General features: G+C 38.2%; 1 protein-coding gene across 4 annotated transcripts in view; it reads left to right on the plus strand.

Moving 5' to 3' along the window:
- kmt2e.S (lysine (K)-specific methyltransferase 2E S homeolog) overlaps nucleotides 1–24,189 on the plus strand; it is a 66,081-nt gene that overhangs the window by 30,892 nt on the left and 11,000 nt on the right. For 3 of the 4 annotated variants that reach the window (XM_018255768.2, XM_018255769.2, XM_018255771.2), the window contains 8 exons: nucleotides 264–381; nucleotides 2,518–2,627; nucleotides 3,147–3,402; nucleotides 4,601–4,702; nucleotides 13,058–13,222; nucleotides 15,349–15,663; nucleotides 16,429–16,680; nucleotides 17,727–17,871. In XM_018255768.2, the coding sequence (XP_018111257.1) occupies nucleotides 264–381; nucleotides 2,518–2,627; nucleotides 3,147–3,402; nucleotides 4,601–4,702; nucleotides 13,058–13,222; nucleotides 15,349–15,663; nucleotides 16,429–16,680; nucleotides 17,727–17,871 (1,463 nt within the window). The remainder of the gene's footprint in view (nucleotides 1–263; nucleotides 382–2,517; nucleotides 2,628–3,146; nucleotides 3,403–4,600; nucleotides 4,703–13,057; nucleotides 13,223–15,348; nucleotides 15,664–16,428; nucleotides 16,681–17,726; nucleotides 17,872–24,189) is intronic. The other variant, XM_018255770.2, reaches the window with a different exon arrangement.

Below are 24,189 nucleotides of genomic sequence, written 5' to 3' on the forward strand. Positions count from 1 at the left end.
TGGGATAATGGATTCTTTTGATTTTGCATTAAAGGAACAGTAACACTAAAAAAATGAATAAAGCTTATTTATATAAAAAATAGTTTGTTTCTGAAGCAAACACAGCAATTTTACAAGTGCAGGTCAACACTGCGTTATATTTGTATTACTTTAAAACACTTATGTTTTGGTATTACTGTTCCTTTAAAAGCAGTGAAACATGTTAACTTACATGTAATATACTTATTTGGTTTAATCTTTTTTTCTTTCTATGCTTTCTTTAGGCCATACCCTTTTATTTTGTTTTATTCTAAATTTCATGGATTAGAAATGTGTGTTGATGCAAGAACATTTGGAAATGAGGCTCGGTTTATACGACGTTCCTGTACTCCTAATGCTGAGGTATGTTTAACTTACTCAATACTGTGTAAATTTAAACATTTATGCTTCCCTCTTTATCCTGTTGGTATAGTTAGCAGAGACTACCCTAGCAGCTAGGCAATGGTTTAAATGAGAAATTGGAATATGAATAGGAGAGGGTCTGAATAGAATAAGTAATAAAAGTAACATTGTTTTTTGAAATAGTTGTTTGGCTACTGGTCCACAAAACCACATGGAGCTGTAAAGAGTTTTTTAAGCCTTATATAAAAATGATGACAATTTGAAAGTTTTCTAGGAATAGAACTAAAAAGGAGCAGCTCAGTATTCAACCATTACACCAAATCTGTATCTATTAAACTGTTCTTTAGTGCTTAAATGTGAACATAAAGCATTCAAGTAAAAGTTTTTTTGTCCAGGCAACCATTTTTCTGAAGCATTCAATAAGCATTTCCCCTATTTCACTCTAATGCTGACTCCCACTTCTATCCAATGGTTATTCAAAACAACGAGAGGTTAGTTGGAACTCCTCAAAGTTTAGCAAATTGTCGATTCTTTGGCTACTTATCTTGTATTACACCTCCGCCTAGGGTGTACATATAATCAAAAACTTGAGTATACAAGATAGAGGCACTGAAGCAGAGATTAACTGTTTAAGAAGTGTTTTATTAACCACACAACATGTTTCGAGCCTGGAGGATCAGACCGGATATGTTCATGTTTACTGACATGGTTTGCTGTCACTTTATTATGTTGAATGGCATTGGGTTGGCAGATGCCATATGCATTTGTTACTAGAATGTGTTGGTGGACTCTCAAAGGTCTTTATGCAGCAGAAGGGGGTGGCAACCATAAGGTGAATTAGGGGAAATTCTTAGTTAAAGGAAAACTATACCCCCCAAACAATGTAGGTCTCTATTAAAAGATACTGAGTAAAACAGCTCGTGTAAAACCCTGCTTCATGTAAATGAACCATTATCATAATAATATACTTTTTTAGTAGTATGTGCCATTGGGTAATCATAAATAGAAAATTGCCATTTTAAAAAATAAGGGCCGCCCCCTGAGATCGTAAGATTCACTGTGCACACATACAAACCACATGTAAGGTCACATTAACCAATTAACAGACAGAGTTCTGCCTTTTGCTTCCTCACTTCTTCCTGTTACGGTTAGTGTTGTAGTATTTCTGGTCAGGTGATCTCTGAGGCAGCACAGATAGAGTCACGAAATGTTGGTTCAAGGCAAGAGATGTAAAAGGGCAATATTTATGTAAATATATATTCCAGTTTGGTAAGATTCTTTAATATGTCATTCAATTTGATATAAGTATTTGCTTAAGTATTCATTTTGGGGGTATAGTTTTCCTTTAATGGTTCTGATATGCATGAAACTGTTCCATGTTTTATATTTCAGCCATGTTTTCGTGCTTAAGTGGTTCATGACCATTTGGTCTACAAATGTGTGACTGGAATGCATGTCTTAATCTGCTATAATGCGCAATGTTTATTTTTTAGGATTAAAGAAAAGTTTACATTCATCTTATTAATTAGCTATGAATATTAAGTCAAAGCATTGATTCAGAGATAACAAGCCTGATCAGAAATGATCTTGGCTTTGCCTGCTTCAGCTTTGAACCCATGCACACTGCTCAACTGCTTTTAAGATTTTTGGGTTACTTTTAATGCATTTCAGTGTAGCAGTTAAGAAAGGATTTGGGTGTAAATTACTAACATAGGTCAGGGACCTGTTGCTATGGGTAAAAAGGTGACACGTGGTTAAATTAGAGTGAAAAATGCAGGTGAGATGAGGTGTCTGTAGATTATTTTGTACACTGAGTTTATCTACATATCTGAAACCAATTACACGAATAAACTTTGATGGCCAAAGTGTGATAAATGTTGCTTTGGAAGTTTTAAACATACAACCAGAATTAGCAGTTTCACACACACGCACAGCCATTTATTGGTTACAATTAAATACAGATTAGGAATGTATAAAATCCATACCAAATGACAAAAGTGCATCCTAATGCTATGTGGTAGCCATGCTTTCCACTTCTTTCACGTTTGGTATCAGTTTAAGGCTGCATTGTTAAACCTTCATATTCTTAAAAAAAATTGAGTCCTACTATGGTTTTTTTTTTCCTTTTAATTATAGGTGCGGCATGTTATTGAAGAAGGAACAATTCACCTATATATATACTCAATTTCAAGCATTCCAAAAGGGGCAGAAATCACTATTGCTTTTGATTTTGATTATGTAAATTGGTGAGTAAGATACATGGTAGGATGGATTTAAATATGTGACCCAACGGTATTACTGTATAAGATGTTGAGGCCTTAGTCCAGGCATTGAAGAAAATCAATATACTGTAATTATATCAACTGTAGTGTTAATGATTGTTAGTAAATAGATTTAGTGTTCAGGGTATAGTTTTATTTTAATCATGCAATGTGCTTTCTATCACATTAAAGTCCCTTTTGTTTTTTTTTGTTTTTTTATTAATGGGAACCACAATGTGGGTGTGATTTGGGAACATACAACATAAATCAGAATGTCCAAGCAACAGTCTACTGCCACATACATCTGCTAAAGACCGTGAAATTTCCCAATTAGAGTAAATGAAGAGAAATCAGCAGTTAGATATTTTAATTTGGTTTAAATGCCCCCAAATTGTGTTTTTTTTTTTTTTGTTTTTTTTAAAAAAAGCCTACCAGTACTTTTAATAATATTAGAAATATTTCAAGGATTTATGTTTTAATATGTTGACTTTTTTTTTATCACAGTAAATATAAGGTGGATTGTGCATGCCTGAAAGACAATCCAGATTGCCCAGTTCTCCGATGCAGTACAGAGTCTACAGAAAATAACAGTGGTTATGAAACTAGAAGAAAAAAGGGGAAAAAAGAACTTTCAAAAGAACGAGAACCTCAAAACCAGAACATTGTAATAGATTCAGATGGCGCAATTAACAAATTTAAAGCATCAGATAATAAGCAAAGAAAGCTCTCCCCTCTTAGACTGTCAATATCAAACAACCAGGTAAGAATTTACATTAATGTAATGATCTCAACTGACTTTGCAAAGTGTACACACACTACAAGACTTTTTTTCTGCAATATTTAGCAACCATAGCCAACAATCAAGTGAATATTAACAGGATTACTACATAAGTAATCTCCCATTTAGTTCAGTTTTGAATGCATAACTTTTCGTCTGACTGGATGATTACCTCTGTGTATTTTCCTTTTAAAAGTGGGCAATCTTAGGACAAATCTAGGGAATTTTTTTAAGAAATCAGACATTTTCTGCTCTGGTTGTGTTCATGTGTTTATAGTGAAAGCATATTTATTGGAACTATCATGTGTACACAAGGAGGCAATTTTCCTGTAATAGCTACATATTTAAAGGTGTGCTGCCTAAAAGCTAACTGCCAATTTTGGGAATGGGGCGTGCTCTTCAGTTTTTTTTTTCTGGCTGAAAAATGCTGTGTGTGTACCATCAGCCTTTGTTTATCTTGGGGGGGGGGGGAAAGACTACTTGTTAACATAACATAATGAAGGATTTACGGTGCCATTTTTTTTATTATCATATAATACAATTCTGGAAAATAAAATTAAAACCAATTGCAAAATGTCTTAAGAATATCACTCTCTACATCATTCCAAAAGTTAACTCAAAAGTGAGCAACCCCTTTAAGTACTCAATACTAATGTTAAGATGAAACACTGAAGGCTATTATTTAAAAAAAAAAAAAATATTGTCATGTTTAATAGAAATCTTTCTTTTCCCGGTGTAAAAACCTTAATTTTCTTTCAAAACACAAGGCTTTGCATGCTGTGGTCCACCACTAAAATGCCATGTTATCTACTCCTTTTCCCAGAAGAATACTGTGATATTGATACCCTTATATTCTTTGGAACATTTGTATTCTGCATTTTTAAGGGCTCAGTATATGTACACACGTCACTGATACTTTTCAGTGTACTTTGGCATAGTTTGATTATTTCTATCATGAGTCCTACAATGATAGCCTTTCAGTTTTAGTGTAGGAGCCATTTGAAAAGATTATTTTGGAAGAGACATGATCGTTAAACAACGATTGATCCTCTGTTGCACAGATGCACCTCTGTTCAGGGATCTAATTTGTCTTTGGTAGGGATTTTGTAGATTTAGTGTCCCTTAAGTAAGTAGTGCAGTAGAGCTTCTGTAAAGCAGTCATTTCCATCCCATCTTTCAGGAGCCAGATAATAATGATGATGATATAGAAGAAAAAAGTCCTCTTAGCAATGAAGTAGAAATGGAAGCAGAGGAGCAGATTGCAGAAAGGAAAAGGAAGATGGTAAGTCGGGAAGATAGTTGCTAGTTAAAGTTGTCACTTGGCCTTGGTGACAACTGCTCTTCCCATGCTGACTGTTGCTTCCTCCTAGGCTTTAGACAAAGATATAATAATTGCTTCCTGTTCGCAATGTTCTCTAATATAAGGCTTGCTTAATGCATTCATTTCACTTGGCTCTCTAAATGCCTCTCTGTTGATTTTATTCAATGGCTCTGTGGTTATGGTAAATCATTTTCTGCATATTTGCACTGCTTTAAAGGCCTTCCCCCTGCTCCATCATTATAAAACTTATTTGATATGCTTGATATTTTACAGTATATGATGCAAAACATTTTACTTGTATTTGCAAGTAAATGGTCTTACACATTCTGCAGTAAACATGGGTATATTTAAAACATATACTGCAGTGTCCTCTTGATAATCAAATCAATTTGTAACATCTTTGAAGCTTTGATGATCCATACTACCAAAGTCTCCAGAAGCAGTGAGTAATACTACCAGGGTGGGGACTAAAATTAACTATTAATTTTCTTAACAAAGCACATCAGATATTTTTTAGTACAGGTATGGTACTAGTTATCCAGATTGTACCTGCTGTTTTCCGGATAATGGAGCTTTCCGTAATTTGGGACTGAAGAAAAATGATGTAAACATTCAATAAACCCAATAGGCTGGTTTCGCTTCCAATAAGGATTAATTATATCTTAGTTTGGATTGAGTTCATGGTACTGTTTTATTATTACAGAGAAAAAGGAAATCATTTTTAGAATTTGTCAAAACAAGTGTACCTAAAGGATACCCACACAGACAGGAGGAGAACATACTAAATCCTTGCAGATTATGGTTACCAGAGCACTTGAAAATTCAGGGCCATGACTAGATAATCCAGCAAGAAGGGCTGCAGTTGTGCCCTGCAACATGTATTTATTAGACATGTGAATTTTCAAGTGATCTGGTAACACTTACAGATACTGCCCTGGTCAGGATTGAATTTAGAAAGCAGTGCTAAACATTTAGCCATAAAATGTGCTTATTTACAATATGGCAAATGTCATAAAGTGTTAGAATACCCTATACTAGCCAGAATTGTAAATGTAAAATGGCATTGCCATGGTATCTGGATTGGCCAAACTTTACAATTCTTTGTGATCCAAACTGAATATAAAGTATCTCTTTGAGTATTATATATTTATAAATATGTCTGTGTAATAATACCCTCTACTGTTTCAGACATCTTATACCCCAGCTCTTGGCTAACATGAGAACATCAAGGTTCTAACAAGATTACAAAATATAACTTGCCCATACGTTACCATTAGCAGTATTGGTACAATACAGGTCACACAAAACATTTTACATTCCAAGAATCATTTAGACCTTTTGGACTTACTGTATTTTAGTATTGTTCCCAATGTTGCCAATTATTGGGCTCCAGTATAAAGACCAGACGTATTTTCATACTTTTCAAAAGGTGTAAAGAAGAAATAATGTTACTGCTACACCATATTAAAGTAGAACTACGGTAAACCCCCCTCCTAAAGAGAGAGAGTCCCAATCACCCAATGGGGCCTCCCTCCATGCTTCCTCCCTGAATAGCCCACTACTTAAAAAGGTGTTGGTGAATGTCGCACAGACATCTGCATGCAGAGTAGTGGAGCTCACGGGTGCCATCTTCAGAACCTCTTCTTCCCTTTGACTATCTAATGAGATTTCTGGCGCATGAGCAGTAGGTGGGAACACTAAATTGGCTCCAACTGCGCATGCACAAAAAAAAAAACCTTTGTGTTGGTAGTCCTTTACCAAACGTTTCTGAAGATGGTGCCCATGAGCTCCACCGCGCTACTCTGCATGCAGAGGTCTGTGCAACATTCAGCTACAAATGGGATATCTGGGAGGATGTAGTGATGGGGACAATAGTTGGGAATTTATTTTTAAGAGGGAAGTTTTGCTCCTTTAAGATATCGTACAGTGACAATGTATCAACTTGTTTAATAACTTCTTAAGAACATATGCGAGCAAAGAAAAAACTGCTTTCTAAAAATTAATTGTTATACGTGATAAAAAAACATATCCTGACCACATCAGAGGCCAGCAGTATATACCCTGTTTTTAACACACGCTTAATACAGTGTTGGGAAGGAAGGGTTTGTTTATACTGAACCTGTTATTTCAGCTTGAACTAATTACCCTATTAAAGGGGTGGAAGTTCAGGAAAAAAAATCCATTAGTGTATTTAATAGTAAAATACATTTTCAGCAAAAATCCTGTTGTGCTCATGATTAATAAAGGTGTATATAGGTGTCTGGTGCCCTTTTAAGACCTTTTGGGGGGCAAGGGTGTTGATTGTAAAGACCCAGAATTCCTTGTTCCAAAAGGGGTTTCTTTCAACGCCAGCCACATCTAGCTGATTTAGTAAGCATCCCTTTAAAGGGATTATATTATAAGGAAACTTGTGGGGGTTTTTTTTTTTGTTTGTTTTTTTTAAACTGCATCAGTTAAAGGAACGGTTACACCAAAAAGTGAAAGTTCTTAAAAGAAATTACACTGTGCTCTGTGCTGTTAAATTTGGTGTGTTTGCATCATAAAGACTACTATAGTTATAAACGAGCTGCTGTGGGGACAGCCATTCAAGCACAGGATACACAGATAAGTTCTGAAGAATCCCATTGTATTGGACACGGCTTATCTGTTAACTGCTGTGTATCTTTTGTGCCCTTTCTCATTTTTCAGCTTTTAATGGCTGCCCCCATGGCTACACAACAGTTTATTTATATAAACTATAGTAGAGTTTCTGAAGCAAACACACCAGATTTACCACTGCAGCACAACACATTATATTTTCATTACTTTAAAGCACTTTTATTTTTTGATGTTACTGTTCCTTTAATAGTAACATGACTAGCTCTATCCCTGAAGGATTCAGGCAAAGGATCATTCATAATAAACTGAGGTTGCTTCCTGTACACCATAATTTAAATAAAGGGGGAAAAAAACAATACATTTATTGGATTTGTTGCTTCAATAGATTTGCTGTAAAGTGCAGGTGTTATTTCATGTAAAATAATTTAGTATCTGCAAAGATATAAATCAATATGTGGGGAAATATCTATGCTGCATTCATTTGGATTTGGATTAACTATATGGGCATGGATTATTATTTATTTGCATCTTTATAGTTTAGTAGAAGTTACCACACTGAGCTTACCTTTTAGATTATCTGACATATTTACTTAGGGTCGAATATCGAGAGTTAATTAATATCGAAGTCGAAGGATTTACCGATATTCGTTCGTACGAACGTTCGTAGGAAAAATTGTTCGATCAACGATTAAATCCTTTGAATCGAACGATTCGAAGGATTTTAATACATCAATCGAACGATTTTCCTTCGATAAAAAAAACCTAGGAAAGCTTATGGGGACCTTCCCCATAGGCTAACATTGATGTTCGTTAGGTTTTAGTTGGCGAAGTAGGGGGTCGAAGTTTTTTTTTTTTAAAGAGACAGTACTTCGACTATCGAATAGTCGAACGATTTTTTAGTCGAACCGTTCGATTCGAAGGTCAAAGTAGCCAATTTGATGGTCGAAGTAGCCAAAAAAAAACATTTGAAATTCGAAGTATTTTTTATTCTATTCATTCACTCGAGCTAAGTAAATGTGCCCCCTGGTGTATAGTTTGGTTTATTATAGGTTAGTGCTGGCCATAGATGCAAAGATCCAATCGTACGAATCAACTTACGATGGGACTTTCCCATCTCCCAACCTGCCACTAACCATTCAGATCAAATTCTTAACCATTCAGACCAAATAAAGTAGTAAAAGAACAGATCAGCCGATGTTCTGCCCCTGACAGCAATCGTACAATAGTTATGGCCGACAAAGCTAGTGACAGTCTCCCACTGAAAATCGTACGGTCGGCAATACATGCAGATATTATTGGCAGACGAAAGAAATTTTCTAACCTGTCTGATTGACCAAACGACCGATCTCCACCGGGTGAAAAATGTCGGGAATCTCCACACACAGTCCGAAAATCGTAAGAATCCACGATTATTACAATTGGATCGTTGTCTATGGCCAGTTTAGCACCGTTAACTTTCGTCAGGGCCGGAACTAGGGGTAGGCAGAGTAGGCACGTGCCTAGGGCGCAAAGCTGGGGGGTGCCAGGCACGTACCTGCTCTGTCGCCCACCCCATTGTCCGGTCCTGTCTCTCCCCGACTGACGTGGATATTTTTTCTTAATTGCGCTTTTGCGCATGCGCGAAACTACATGCGCGCCATATCACAACTTCACGCATGCGCACTATAACGGCGTTACGCACATGCGCACCAGAGCACGCACTCAGCCGGCGCCGTAGCCAGCCAGGTTGCCTAGGGCGCCTGGCTGGGTTGGCCCGGCTCTGACTTTCGTTGTTAGACAAAGCTGAACCTCTTGGACATAAAGCAGACTGGTATAGCATCAGAGGACGCCTTTTTTTTCTAACCATCTTCTGACTCCTAGTGGTAATGCTATAACCCATGGTCCCTGTGTCCCACAGACTTGGAGAGAAAATGATCTATCAGTGAGTAAAACAAAATCCCCTTTTCTCGGATCATCCCAAGGCAGCACATGGTCGAATGGGTTAATGCGCCCTTCAAGAATAGGATGACCATGAAAAAAAAACTATCCAGGCCAAACTATCCTCAGCCCTCCTCTTCCCTTTATTTACCCTTCCTCCATCAGTTGTTTGTCATCCTGCTTCCATGAGATAGGAGTTCCAGGAGCTTGGCTCCCTGCTATATATTTTTTATTTTTTTCGTTTTAATGGAATCTGAGCTCAAAGGGAGTGAGCGCTGCTCTCCCAGATGACAGACCATAGGCATGCTGTAGCGCTGTTGAGTTCCCCTCATCCACCAGGAGTCATGGGAAGTTCCTTTATGACGTGTCAGTGCCGTCTCAGGGGCCGGTATTTGGCTGTCTCACCATGGGTCTCCCATTAAAATTAAAACTTTACATCTCCTTTAAGGGACACCTATCTCCAAATCCCCATCCACAGGGACGATCAGCAATTCCTTTGCGGCACTAGGAAGACGCTACCAATTTCAAGCGCTACAATTTGGCCTCGCCGCCACTCTTCACGTATTGACGAAGGTCATGGTTGCCCTGGTGGGGTATATGAGACAACTAAACCTGTTCATTCTACCATACTAAGAATATTTACTTTTGAGGGCGCCATCTTGAGCCACGGCCCAAGCCAACACAAACAAATGCATCCAGATCCTGACCGAACACGAGTGGAAAATCAACAACACCCAAGAGTATACTCAATCCGACTTAAAACATTGGTTTTCTAGGAGTCCTTTTCGATTCTCAAAAAGGTGATGCTCACACAGGAAAATGCACCACCCTAGCAACAGCTGCAAGGCAGCTACTCAACAAGTCATCAGTGCATAAAAATGTATGCGACTGTTCAGGCTCATGACCTCGTCTATCGAGGTCGTCCCTTATGCCAAATTCCACATGCGACCACTACAGCTGGATTTCCTCAGAAAATGGGACCCAAGACCCAACACAACCTTAAAGGCACCACTGGTGCTCTCCAAAATGGCAAAAGCCTCCCTGTGATGGTGGTTGCAAGACTCCAATCTTTCAGCCAGAAAACTGTTCATTGGGCCCTCATCACCAGAGACGCCAGCCTCACTGGTTGGGGTGGTGTCTTCATCAATCGAGCAGTACAGGGCAAATGGTCACCTACAGAAGCTCAGTTACACATAAATGTTCTGGAACTCAGGGCTATTTATCTGACATTGTCTCCCTGGACAGATCTTCTAGCAAGGAGGACAGTAAAAATCAGTTCAGACAACTCCACAGCAGTGGCATACATAAATCGTCAGGGAGGTATTTAGCCAAATAAACACCCGCTGGGGTACACCATAGATCGACAAATACAAGAGGTCCTCTGCACTCAACCCATTATCAATATATTTAAGACAGAGACATTTTGTGCATACTGCGACTGAAAAATGCCTTACCCTTTAAACAAAACAGGGATTGTTTGTCCATATATTGCAATATATTTAAGCTGGCCAACTACGTCAAAGTCATCCCATATCTGGCCAGTCCTACGCTCAATTTTCATCTGATTCATTAAGAATTCTATTGCTTCATTATACATTTTACATAGGAACTAAGTTTTACCTGCAACTTACTAGCTGCTTTCAAAGTAAACCTCCCAAACTTGGCAGCCCTTTTATTAGACACCAGTGGGATCACCTGACTATAGGTGGGATGGGTGGGAGCTACAACATGGAGCTGGTCACTGCTCCTGAACTATAACAAACAAGGAAAAGTTGTGCTCACCACTAATTTTTAAAACCATTAGGCGGGGGTGCAATGAGGCTGTGACCACAAAATACATATAGACAAATACAAGAGGTCCTCTGCACTGAACCCATTATCAATATATTTAAGACAGAGACATTTTGTGCATACTGCTACTGAAAAATGCCTTACCCTTTAAACAAACAGGGATTGTTTGTCCATATATTGCAATATATTTAAGCTTACACCACAGATTGACAGTATTGCTCCAGGTCTCAGGACCCCCAGGCCCTGGCAGTGGACGCAATGACAACCCAGTGGAACTTTCTTCTGATCTACATCTTCCAGCCAATGATACACCCAGTACTTCTCAGACTAACCCTGTTCTGAACCGCTGCGATATTGATCGCCTCAAATTGGCCCAGGCCACAATGGTTCTCCAAACTACAAAGTTTGTCAATAACGCCACCCTGGAAACTTCCACTTCGCAAGGATCTCCTAACCCAAGGACTTTGCAAACACCCCGACCTAAAGAGGTTATAGCTCACGACATGGCTATTGAAAACCCCATCTGTAGACGCAAAGGCTTCTATGACCAGACTATACTATGAGCTCACAAACCAACCACAGTCAACTGTTATCACCCTATTTGGCACATATTAAATACCTGGTGTAACAGCAAGGCTGTCAACCACGGTTCCTGCCCTATCCCTACCCTGCTCAAGACGACCTAGAGAAAGGGCCGGTAGTCGGCTCCCTCAAGTGTAGGTGGCAGCACTGTCAGTGATCTTTCAAACACAGTTTCCACTGCACAAGGATGTCAGGACCTTTTTACAGGCCGAAACCCAGTCCCACCCTGGGACCTCAATCTAGTTTTGCATGTGCTCGAACAGCCATTCGAACCACTAGTGACAATTGATGTACTGTTGTGGCATTCCTCGTGGCGATTTCTTCAGAGAGGAGGGTATACGAGATAGATGACTTGGGGTACAAACCCCCCTTATGTATTTTCTGTGAGGATAAGGTAGTGCTGCGAACACTATCTACATTCTTACCGAAGGCAATCTTTACGTTTAACCTTAACCAAGAACTCCTCTTGCCCCAAACCAGCCACTCTTAAAGAATAACTACTCCACAACATGGATGAAGTTTTACATACACAGGACTAAAGACATCAGGAGGAAAGACTCGCTGTTCATTCTCTATGGATTGGTACGGAAGGGATCTAAGACATCGAAATCCTCAATTGCCTCATGAATCAAACTGCTTATCTACACGGTGCATCAACAACATTGGCTTCCAGTTCCTATCAGTCACGGCTTATTCCACATGGGCTCTCAGTGCTTCATAGGCACTAGTAAACAACGCTTCAACTTGGCAAAGCAGCAACATGGCGCTCGTTACACACGTTCTCCAAAATTTACAACATTTTCGCATCGGCTGAGGCCTCCTTCGGGAGAAAAGCTTTACAAGCTGTCGTTTCATAAGGTGCTATCAGCCTACATGTTCGATCACTACCACTATTTTCCTGTTTAGCTACACTAGGGCAAGTTGTTAACTTGTTTCTTCATTACTCTTGTTTTTCCCTTTCTCTTTACCTGCTTTAGGACTAACCCATTTGTCCCTGTGCTGCCTAGGGACCATCTGAGAAAATGGGATTTATAATACTACCCGAAGAATCTCTTTCCCATCATGGCAGCACAGGGAGCCCCACCCTTTTCTTCTTCCTTAATATCTCTCAGCTGTGCTAATGGGTACTGATGGAGAAGGGGTTAATGCAGTGAAGAGGAGAGCTAAGGGGGACATCCCCCCCCCTGGTGTTGGAAATCCCGTTTCCAATACCAACTCTTGTAACTAAACATTAGACAGTTTTTAGGTATAAGATTTTTTTTCTATATTATTATTATAGTATCTTTTTTAAAAAGGTTCAGCTTCTGTGTTAAATGAATTAAAATTCATTTTACATATCTTTAAGCTTTTTTGAGAAGTATTAATGAATTTTTATCCCCAAAGGCCTAAATGCTGCTGTAAAGATAAATATCTCCATTATTTTCTTAGACAAGAGAAGAAAGAAAAATGGAAGCTATTCTGCAAGCTTTTGCAAGACTGGAGAAAAGAGAAAAAAGAAGAGAACAAGCTTTAGAAAGAATCTGCACATCCAAAACAGATGTGAAAACAGAGACCAAGGACTTACAGATAATCAGTGAAACAGAGCTCCCGCAGGTATTTTATGTTGAGTAAATATGACTTTGTGTCAGAAAATCTAAGTGACTGGGATTTCTTAATAGACCTATGAAATGCTGCTCACCATGGCACTTCTATGGTCACACATGACTGATGTCTGCACTTGGGTACTGATCTTATAAATATAGAATGGGGACCTATACTGTACTTGCAGCAGAAGAGAGGAAACCTTCTGCCCACGTTGGTCCTTCAGTTCCTTTCAAGTTAGATTTTTCTTGCTTCTAAAGCTAATGACCAACTGGTTGTTCCCTTTCCTGTGAGATAGAGATATATATATATATATATATATATATATATATATATAATATATATATATATATATATATATATATATATATATATATATATATATATATATATATATACAGTCCTTTGTCACACAGATACATCAGGTTAGAAAATACAAGCATTGCTTAACTGTTTTACAATGCAGTTAGTTGAATGTGAATTTCCATGCATTAGAGGCTCATTTTCTGACTTACATACCCACTGCGATAAGGCCTGATATATATATATATATATATATATATATATATATATATATATATATATATATATATCTATCTCAAAGGAGAGGGAACAACCAGTTGGTCATTAGCTTTATAAACAAGAAAAATCTAACTTGAAAGGAACTGAAGGGCCAACGAAGAGGGGTGGCAGGCAGTGGATCAATATATCTGCCAGAAAGAAAAGAAAATGACCTGTCCCATTAGCATTAAGGAAGTTGAGATAGAAGGGAGTTTTCGATTATTTTGATGTCTTTTATAGGCTTGCTGGCTGAAAACAAGTTTACATGGAAATGTAAACCCCCCCACACCAAAATGTAATCGCAAAAGCGCCTCTTTGAAGTCTCTAAATACCTTCTACTCTGGTTGTTAATAGTAAGGCTGTAGCATCCCCTTAATCACTTAAGATTCCTTCTGCTCCTCTAACCCGCTCAGCCCCCTCCCTCTGGAATTTCCTTTGGTTGTTGACTCATGAGCATGCTCAGTTCTTCTCAACTCAGATTATTAAACACACACTCCAGTCTTAACAGCCAATGAAGAGATGGCATTGCTGGTTCCCATAGAAACTGCTGTAGCTGCCTGCTCCTATTTTTAAATCCTAACCCCTCTCCTGAGCTCAGAGTAACCATTACAGTGCTCAATCCAAACAGGACTTGTCATCATAGAAAATTCTGCCTGTGTTAGCCTGCATTCTTTAATTGCATGAACTTAACAACATATCCTGTTTGCAGATATAAATGCACTGATGATGTGTCAGAGGACCCCCGGGTAAAAACTATTTGTTTTAGGGAAATGTAATGTCTCTGGCAAACAGAGGGGATGTACTTAAAGGGGTTGTTAACCTTTGAAATAACTTTTAGTATGATGTAGAGAGTGATATTCTGAGATAATTTGCAATTTGTTTTCATTTTTTATTACTTGTGGTTTTTGTGTTATTTAGCTTTTGATTCAGCAGCTTTTCAATATGCATTTTAAGCAATCTGGTAACTAGGTCCCAAATCACCCTAGCAACCATGCACTGATTTGAATAAGAGACTGGAATATGAATAGGAGAGTCTGAATAGAAGGATCAGTAATAAAAAGTAGCAATAACAATACATTTGTAGCCTTACAGAGCATTTGTGTTTTTAGAAGGGGGCAGCCATGCCTATTTGAAAGCTGCAAAGAATCATAAGAAAAAGACAAATAACTATAAAACTATAAAAAAAAAAAAATGAAAACTGATTGAAAAGTTGCTTAGAATTGGTCGTTCTATAACATAATAAAAGTTACTTTGAAGGTGAACCACCCCTTTAAGAAACTACAAAATTCATAGGGTTTTCGTTTGATAAAAACAATACGAAAAAATGTTTGATACCATTTGGGGTATACATTCATTCTGTGTTTTCCTTAGCAGCACTGACAGCTTGGTTAAAGTAGTAATGTTCTTTAGTGGTGTGAAAAGTTCCTAGTTCGAACTAGTCTCTAACTATCAAAAGAAAATGTTTTTAATCTAAACAGAAAAGTAATATTCTCTGTTAACAGCCAGCATGGCTGACCAATTTTTCTTAAAATGTCATGGACCTCTCACCATTTTCTTTTCTGCATTTTCTGAACTAGGAACCAGTTAAGGAAGAACCTGCCAGCAAACCTACTCCTGCCAAAATAAATCGCACAAAGCAGCGAAAGAGTTTTACAAGAAGTAGAACTCATATTGGACAACAGCGTCGCCGACACCGGACTATAAGTTCCTGCTCAGATATCCAGCCATCTTCTCCAGATATTGAGGTTGTACCACAGCAGAGTGAAACAGAGAATAATGTTGTAACTGAAGAACCTCCCAACGAAAGCAGTGCTGATAATACAGAAGAAGTTACAGAGACAGAATGTTGTGCTCAGAGCAAATGTCCTATAAAATACCCAAAAACAAAAAAGGTATGTTTTCATCCCCAAAGGCACTGACCAAAGCCAAGTAAAGATAATTTATTATATAACAAATCCTTCCATTTTTCTTGCCATATTTAATGCATATACATTTATACATTTATGATATATTCATGGGATGGTTATACACGATCATCCTACAGAAAGCTTTACTATTGAATATGGTAAAATGAGTCCCCAAAATATGCAGATATGTTTTTATTTAAAGGCTAGTTAAGAAAAGTTAAAGGGGAGATATTTTGTTTTTTTCAACTTACAATGTTTTTGTAATTATGCACACTGATAGTAAATAGAAGAAATATTTTTATTATACCATTTTAAACCTTTCAAGTTTCTCTAAAACAAAAAAAAAAAAATAATTTGCATGTCTCGTCCTTTTCGTCCTACTTAAGCTCTTCAATACAATATTGAGCAGCCACCAGCACTTTACATTTAGATTCTAAAGAACATTTGAGAGATGCAAGTGGCTACATTCACTGCTGGGAGGTGGATGACAGAGTAATATTTAAATGTGTTCTGTATACTTTGATTGAGCAAAGCTTTAATCGTGTACATTATATTTCTAAACACAACAGAACATTTTAAACCATGCTTCACTCTAGTCCATGGAGGGGAAAATTTGTGTGCATAGCTTTTTGTTTTCATTTTATATTTGGTAAAAGGTATTCACAAGTATTAACCATTTTTTTCATTTTAATGTTAAAAACCAATTTACAGTATAAAGAAATGTTATGTAATTGTATTTTTTTCCTTTAGCATTTGGTCAATGAGTGGTTAAATGAAAAGCATGACAAAACTGGCAAGCCTGGAGAGCTCATGTTGGAAAAGCCTTTAAGAATAACCACAGATCCTGAAGTCCTTGCAACTCAGCTGAATTCCTTACCAGGACTCATCTATAGTCCTCATGTGTACACCACTCCTAAGCATTATATTAGATTTACATCACCATTCCTTTCTGAGAAAAAGAAGAAGAAAAATGAAGAAAATGTTTCCAACTGTTGCAAAAAGGTATGCAGTATGGCATTAAAGGAACAGTTAAAGGAACAGTTATGTAAAATAAAAACTGGATAAATAGGCTGTGCAAAAAAAAAAAAGTTTCTACCCTTCTATCCCCTGCTTGAGTGGTAATTGCCTACACCCCGTGGTGCCAAGCAATCATCAGATCAGGGTGCCAATGCCATAACATGCAAAGCAGTGGTGCTGTGCAAAGCAGCTTTTTATTAAAGATGTCACATGCACATTTAGATAACCCTAGGGCAGAAGACTAGTGATAAGTGAAATTTTTCACCACAAAAATGACGGCCATAGACTCTAATGGGTAAAAAAAATTGTTGCACGTAAAAAAAAATGTTGTCAACCATAGACTTCAATGCATTTCGGCAAACTTTTCTCTTTTCACAAATATTTGGCGAAACGGGTCAGATTCACCCATCACTACTGCAGACAGCTGCCCCGAATGGTTAATGAGCCAAAAACCTAGTATTTGCAAGCTGAGACTGGTAATATCGGAAAACCACAGAAAAGAGAATATCTAAGTAAAGCTGGCCATAGATGTAACGATTTTTAAAAGATCTTTTCGTTATCGTGAGACCACGATTATCTTGAAACGATCGTTTAAATGTACGATTTGTCCATCAACTAGAAAGACCATTTCAGGCATATTGCCAGCAAAACTAAGGGGAACTGCCTGCTTGGCCCTGCAAACATACATAGATTGCACTGGGGCTGTCAAAATTCTTTTTACCTGGCCGATCAAAAATCGTTTGATTCCCACTAACTTAACGATCATTTGACGGATTGGTCAGATTGCACTGAAATTGATCATTCACCATGAAAGATGTTTGCGTCTATGGGGACCTTAAGCCTTTACTTTTTCTTTAGGTCCAGTTTACAGGACAAGGAAAGGTGAAGACCTGGGGGGTTACGAATTTGTTACGTCTTTTCTTGCCGTTTAACAGTAATAGGAATTGAATCCTCTTGCTTTGAAGTAAAACTTTTTTTAAGAAAATCATTACTTTTCTTTTAAGAATATCTTTCTTTTTTGTTTACTCCAGCGTTGGTTGAAGAAAGCTCTGGAAGAAGAAAATGCACCATCGGTTAATGCACTTGGTTCTCCTGCTCAGGACCGATCTCAAAGTCCGGTTGTAATAAATGAAAGTAAATGCCATCTAATATTGAATGGCAGCTCTCCACTGACAGGTGAGCTCAAAACTGCTAATCTATATTGTGGGAGAGGAAATCGTTTTCACATTGTATTTTTTACTGCTATACCCTTTAAAAAGAAAAGTGCAATTAACAAAACAAAGGGCCTGACTTGTTTTGCGTTTTTAAGATGAATACTTTGATGCTACTGGATGGCTGTGGCAAAAAAAAGTTATATCCGTTAAGTTAAACAGTTCATGAAACAGTTTGTTGTTCATAGTACAATGTATTTTAAGGAGGCCCTCTGCAGCTGTGTTATTTCATTGGCAACCCTTGATAAGTCACATTCATTGTATCAATTCTTGTGTTAACCTTTTAAATGCCACAGATCGTAGAATCTACGTTCTGTGGCAAAGGTACTTGAAATGCCACAGAACGTAGATTCTACGTTCTGCAGCATTTCCTGGTTCAGGAGCGGAGGAGCGGCTGTTAGAGCCGTTCGCTCCGTTCCTGCTCGATCTCCTGCCCCTAGGCAACGAGCAGAGCAGGGGATCGAGTGGCCCCTGGGGCGCGATCGCCCAGGGGCCCAAAAACAGCAGCAGGCACGTGTTACTTACGTGTCCTGCTGCTGCAGCCTGCACCGGATCGACGATCTCCGCCCCCATAGCACACAGACAGGAACCACGAGGCAGATGTCTTCCAGGGGCTCTTCCTGATCGCCTGCAACAGTCTCCAGCGACTTTTTCAGGTTAGTGCAACAATTACACACACAAACACACCAACACACACTTATTACAGTAATACACACTTAGATTCACACTTACACACACTTACACATACATTTTTGGGGATTGGGGGGGTCACTTACACTCACTGCACTTACACACACGTGCACACGCACACACGCGCACATAACATGTAATTTACCATTTGTACACACGCACACGCACATACATGGCATTGTGGCTTTTTTTTTTTTTTCTTATCGCATCGTTTCTTTTTTGGCTGAAAAAAATGTTTTATTGCCATTACGCATAGCGTATTCGCTAACCGTACTGTGCAATACCTTTTTGTATGTTATTTTCGGTGATTATATTGCAATTTTGGGTATTTTGGTGCATTTTTAGCCATTTTATTGAATTTTTAGCCATTTTATTGCATTTTCAGCTCTGCATATGTTGTGTTCACTTGTTTCTAGCCGTAGAACCTGTTTGGCCCATCTAAAATATTCAAACTGTGATTCTGACGGCCGATAACACTAGTCTGGAAAAAAAACATTGATTTTTGTGGTTTTATTGGATTTTTTTGCATTTCACCCTTTACTGCCTTATTTTGTTTTGCCTTGTAAATTTTATCTACTCTACTATATATCCATTTGGGGGTCTCTGTGCGCCACATAGTTTGGTATATCTATGCATATTGGGCATCAAAGTGTTCAGTAGACCTCTGGCGTTCATATTTAGGATGTTTTATGCTGATACGTTACGAAATGTGGGGCATATAATGGGGTAAAATTCAAGCTTTCTGACAATTTTCAGAAATTTGATAAAAACCGTTATGTTCAGCATTGCTTTGCAGTTTGGCAGTTTGCAGTAGAAACACTTATTTACCCATATTGGATTCGTCAGAATGTGTACTTTCTGAAAATATATGGTTTTCTGGGGTCTCTGTACTGTTAGGGGGGTCTAATGTCGCATAATACACACACCAGGTGCTTATATTGCAGCAGCCAGCGCGTCAGCCGTGAAAATGTATATACACTATTGTCATTTGGGGGTCTCTGTGCGCCACATAGTTTGGTATATCTATGCATATTGGGCATCAAAGTGTTCAGTAGACCCCTGGCGTTCATATTTAGGATGTTTTATGCTGATAAGTTACGAAATGTGGGGCATATAATGGGGTAAAATTCAAGCTTTGTGACGATTTTCAGAAATTTGATAAAAACGGTTACGTTCAGCATTGATTTGCAGTCTGGCAGTTTGCAGTTGAAACACTTATTTAACCATATTGGATTCGTCAGAATGTGTACTTTCTGAAAATATATGGTTTTCTGGGGTCTCTGTACTTTTAGGGGGGTCTAATGTCGCATAATACACACACCAGGTGCTTATATTGCAGCAGCCAGCGCGTCAGCCGTGAAAATGTATATACACTATTGTCATTTGGGGGTCTCTGTGCGCCACATAGTTTAGTATATCTATGCATATTGAGCATCAAAGTGTTCAGTAGACCCCTGGCGTTCATATTTAGGATGTTTTATGCTGATACGTTACGAAATGTGTGGCATATAATGGAGTAAAATTCAAGCTTTCTGACAATTTTCAGAAATTTGATAAGAACCGTTATGTTCAGCATTGCTTTGCAGTTTGGCAGTTTGCAGTAGAAACACTTATTTACCCATATTGGATTCGTCAGAATGTGTACTTTCTGAAAATATATGGTTTTCTGGGGTCTCTGTACTGTTAGGGGGGTCTAATGTTGCATAATACACACACCAGGTGCTTATATTGCAGCTGCCAGTGCGTCAGCCGTGAAAATGTATATACACTATTGTCATTTGGGGGTCTCGGTGCGCCACATAGTTTGGTTTATCTATGCATATTGGGCATCAAAGTGTTTAGTAGACCCCTGGCGTTCATATTTAGGATGTTTTATGCTGATAAGTTACGAAATGTGGGGCATATAATGGGGTAAAATTCAAGCTTTGTGACAATTTTCAGAAATTTGACAAAAACCGTTATGTTCAGCATTGCTTTGCAGTTTGGCAGTTTGCAGTAGAAACACTTATTTACCCATATTGGATTCGTCAGAATGTGTACTTTCTGAAAATATATGGTTTTCTGGGGTCTCTGTACTGTTAGGTGGTCTAATGTCGCATAATACACACACCGAGTGGTTATATTGCAGCAGCCAGCGCGTCAGCCGTGAAAATGTATATACAGTATTGTCATTTGGGGGTCTCTGTGCGCCACATAGTTTGGTATATCTATGCATATTGGGCATCAAACTGTTTAGTAGACCCCTATGTTTATATTTAGGATGCTTTATGCTGGTAATGATACATGGACAATACGATGCTGGAAAGTTGAAGCTTTGAGGCAATTTCCAGATATTTCACCAAAACCGCCAAATTTGGCAAAGCCTTGCGACTCAGTAGTTTGGAGCAGAAAGGCATGGGTACCCATTTTAGATTCCGTAGAATGTGTACTTTCCAAAAATATATGGGTTTGGGGGGTAAACATATATTTCTGTGTTTTTACCCCGCAAAAATGCAGTCAATGTGTTGATTTTTCATTAGCTGAAGTTACCCACAGGACTGTTTGTATGCGCTAACTTCATTTTGGGGCCTCTAAATGCCAGATACTTTGGTAAACTTATGAACAATGGCCACCAAAATGTTCAGAGGAACCCTGGCAATCATATTTAGGGTGCTTTTTCTTAGTACGTAATGACACATGGGTGATATGGTGCTGGGAAATTGAAGCTTTGAGGCAATTTTCAGATATTTCACCAAAACCGGCAACTTTGGGAAAGCCTTGCGACTCGGTAGTTTGGAGCAATAAGGCATGGGTACCCATTTTAGATTCTGTAGAATGTGTACTTTCCAAAAATGTATGGGTTTGGGGGGTAAACATATATTTCTGTGTTTTTACCCCACAAAAATGCAGTCAATGTGTTGATTTTTCATTAGCTGAAGTTACCCACGGGACTGTTTGTATGCGCTAACTTCATTTTGGGGCCTCTAAATGCCAGATACTTTGGTAAACTTATGAACAATGGCCACCAAAATGTTCAGAGGAACCCTGGCAATCATATTTAGGGTGCTTTTCTTAGTACGTAATGACACATGGGTGATATGGTACTGGGAAGTTGAAGCTTTGAGGCAATTTTCAGATATTTCACCAAAACCGACAACTTTGGGAAAGCCTGGCGACTCAGTAGTTTGGAGCAATAAGGCATGGGTACCCATTTTAGATTCTGTAGAATGTGTACTTTCCAAAAATGTATGGGTTTGGGGGGTAAACATATATTTCTGTGTTTTTACCCCACAAAAATGCAGTCAATGTGTTGATCTTTCATTAGCTGAAGTTACCCACAGGACTATTTGTATGCACTAACTTCATTTTGGGGCCTCTAAATGCCAGATACTTTGGTAAACCTATGAACAATGGCCACCAAACTGTTCGGAGGAACCCTGGCAATCATATTTAGGGTGCTTTTTCTTGGTGCATAACGATACATGGGTGATATGGTGCTGAGAAGTTGAAGCTTTGAGGCAATTTTCACATATTTCACCAAAACCGACAATTGTGGCAAAGCCTTGCGACTCAGTAGTTTGGAGCAGAAAGGCATGGGTACCCATTTTAGATTCAGTAGAATGTGTACTTTCCAAAAATATATGGGTTTGGGGTGTAAACATATATTTCTGTGTTTTTACCCCACAAAAATGCAGTCAATGTGTTGATTTTTCATTAGCTGAAGTTACCCACGGGACTGTTTGTATGCGCTAACTTCATTTTGGGGCCTCTAAATGCCAGACACTTTGGTAAACTTATGAACAATGGCCACCAAAATGTTCAGAGGAACCCTGGCAATCATATTTAGGGTGCTTTTTCTTAGTACGTAATGACACATGGGTGATATGGTGCTGGGAAGTTGAAGCTTTGAGGCAATTTTCAGATATTTCACCAAAACCGACAACTTTGGGAAAGCCTTGCGACTCAGTAGTTTGGAGCAGAAAGGCATGGGTACCCATTTTAGATTCAGTAGAATGTGTACTTTCCAAAAATATATGGGTTTGGGGGGTAAACGTATATTTCTGTGTTTTTACCCCACAAAAATGCAGTCAATGTGTTGATTTTTCATTAGATGAAGTTACCCACAGGACTATTTGTATGCGCTAACTTCATTTTGAGGCCTCTAAATGCCAGATACTTTGGTAAACCTATGAACAATGGCCACCAAATTGTTTGGAGGAACCCTGGCAATCATATTTAGGGTGCTTTTTTTTGGTGCGTAACGATACATGGGTGATATGGTGCTGGGAAGTTGAAGCTTTGAGGCAATTTTCAGATATTTCACCAAAACCGACAATTTTGGGAAAGCCTTGCGACTCAGTAGTTTGGAGCAGAAAGGCATGGGTACCCATTTTAGATTCTGTAGAATGTGTACTTTCCAAAAATATATGGGTTTGGGGGGTAAACATATATTTCTGTGTTTTTACCCCACAAAAAATGCAGTCAATGTGTTGATTTCTCAGTAGCTGAAGTAAAGTCCTGATCAATTTGGATGCGCTAACTTCATATTTGTGTCTCTAAATGCCAGATACTTTGGTAAACCTATGCATAATGGGTATCAAACTGTTCAGTGGACCCCTGGCAATCATATTTCAGGTGCTTTTTCTTGGTACCTAATATAGTTTGGGATATGCGGAGCAGCAAAATAAAACCTTTGAAATGATTTTTCAGAATTTTGAATTTTTTTTTGAAAAACCGCTATTTTCAGACAAGCTTTTATGTTTGGTAGTTGGGAGTAGAGAGACATAGTTACCCATTTTGTAATCGGCAGAATGTGTACTTTTCAAAAATGTATGGTTTTCTGGGGTAAACCTACGGTTTCAGGATTTTTTGCCTTGGAATCTAAAGCATGCTGTTTTCTGCCTTAGTGCTTTCAAAATTCGGTAATATACTGCCGGGAGTTTTTGCTGTACAGAAATCCTAAATCTCCCTAAAACTATACATATCTGGTATTGGCACGTTCGAGAGACATAAGGCTTTCCAAATCAGTTGGATTTTCATCCCTAAAATGAAATATTTTTCTGGTATAAATTGATATACGATGAAAAATGGTAATTTTTCATTTTTTTTTGGTATTTAGCACTATAAATTTTTTTGCACAGGTGGAAATACATGAAAACTCAGGCAGATTTAGAAAGCTCAGTTTCTACCGAAAAAAACAATGTATAGTTTTCCTAGGTAAACTATAGGTTTCCCCTCAGAAAATGCCCCTAAAGTGAGAGAGCACAAAATGTTTCAAAAACGGCTGGCATTTCGCGTAACCAAAATGTGAAATTCTGCTGGCACTTAAAGGGTTAAAACTCATTTTGTGTATATTATATTTTTATTTATTTATTTTTTTGAATCAGTTTTCCAAAATATTTTTTTGCCATTATAAAGCACTTATTTTCAATTGGATTTTTTCACTGCCCAGTAAAACTTTTTTTTTTTTGTTTATTGCCAGATATAACCAAAACCATAGATATTAATATAAAACAATAGGCAAAAAAGGTTTGTTTTTTTTAATGCTTAACATGACATTTTGGGCCTTCTGCATTAGAGCACTTGTATGCCCTTTAGCCATTCCACCTTTTAT

The sequence above is a fragment of the Xenopus laevis genome, chromosome 3S (genome assembly GCF_017654675.1).
Source record: "Xenopus laevis strain J_2021 chromosome 3S, Xenopus_laevis_v10.1, whole genome shotgun sequence".
Lineage (NCBI taxonomy): Eukaryota > Metazoa > Chordata > Amphibia > Anura > Pipidae > Xenopus > Xenopus laevis.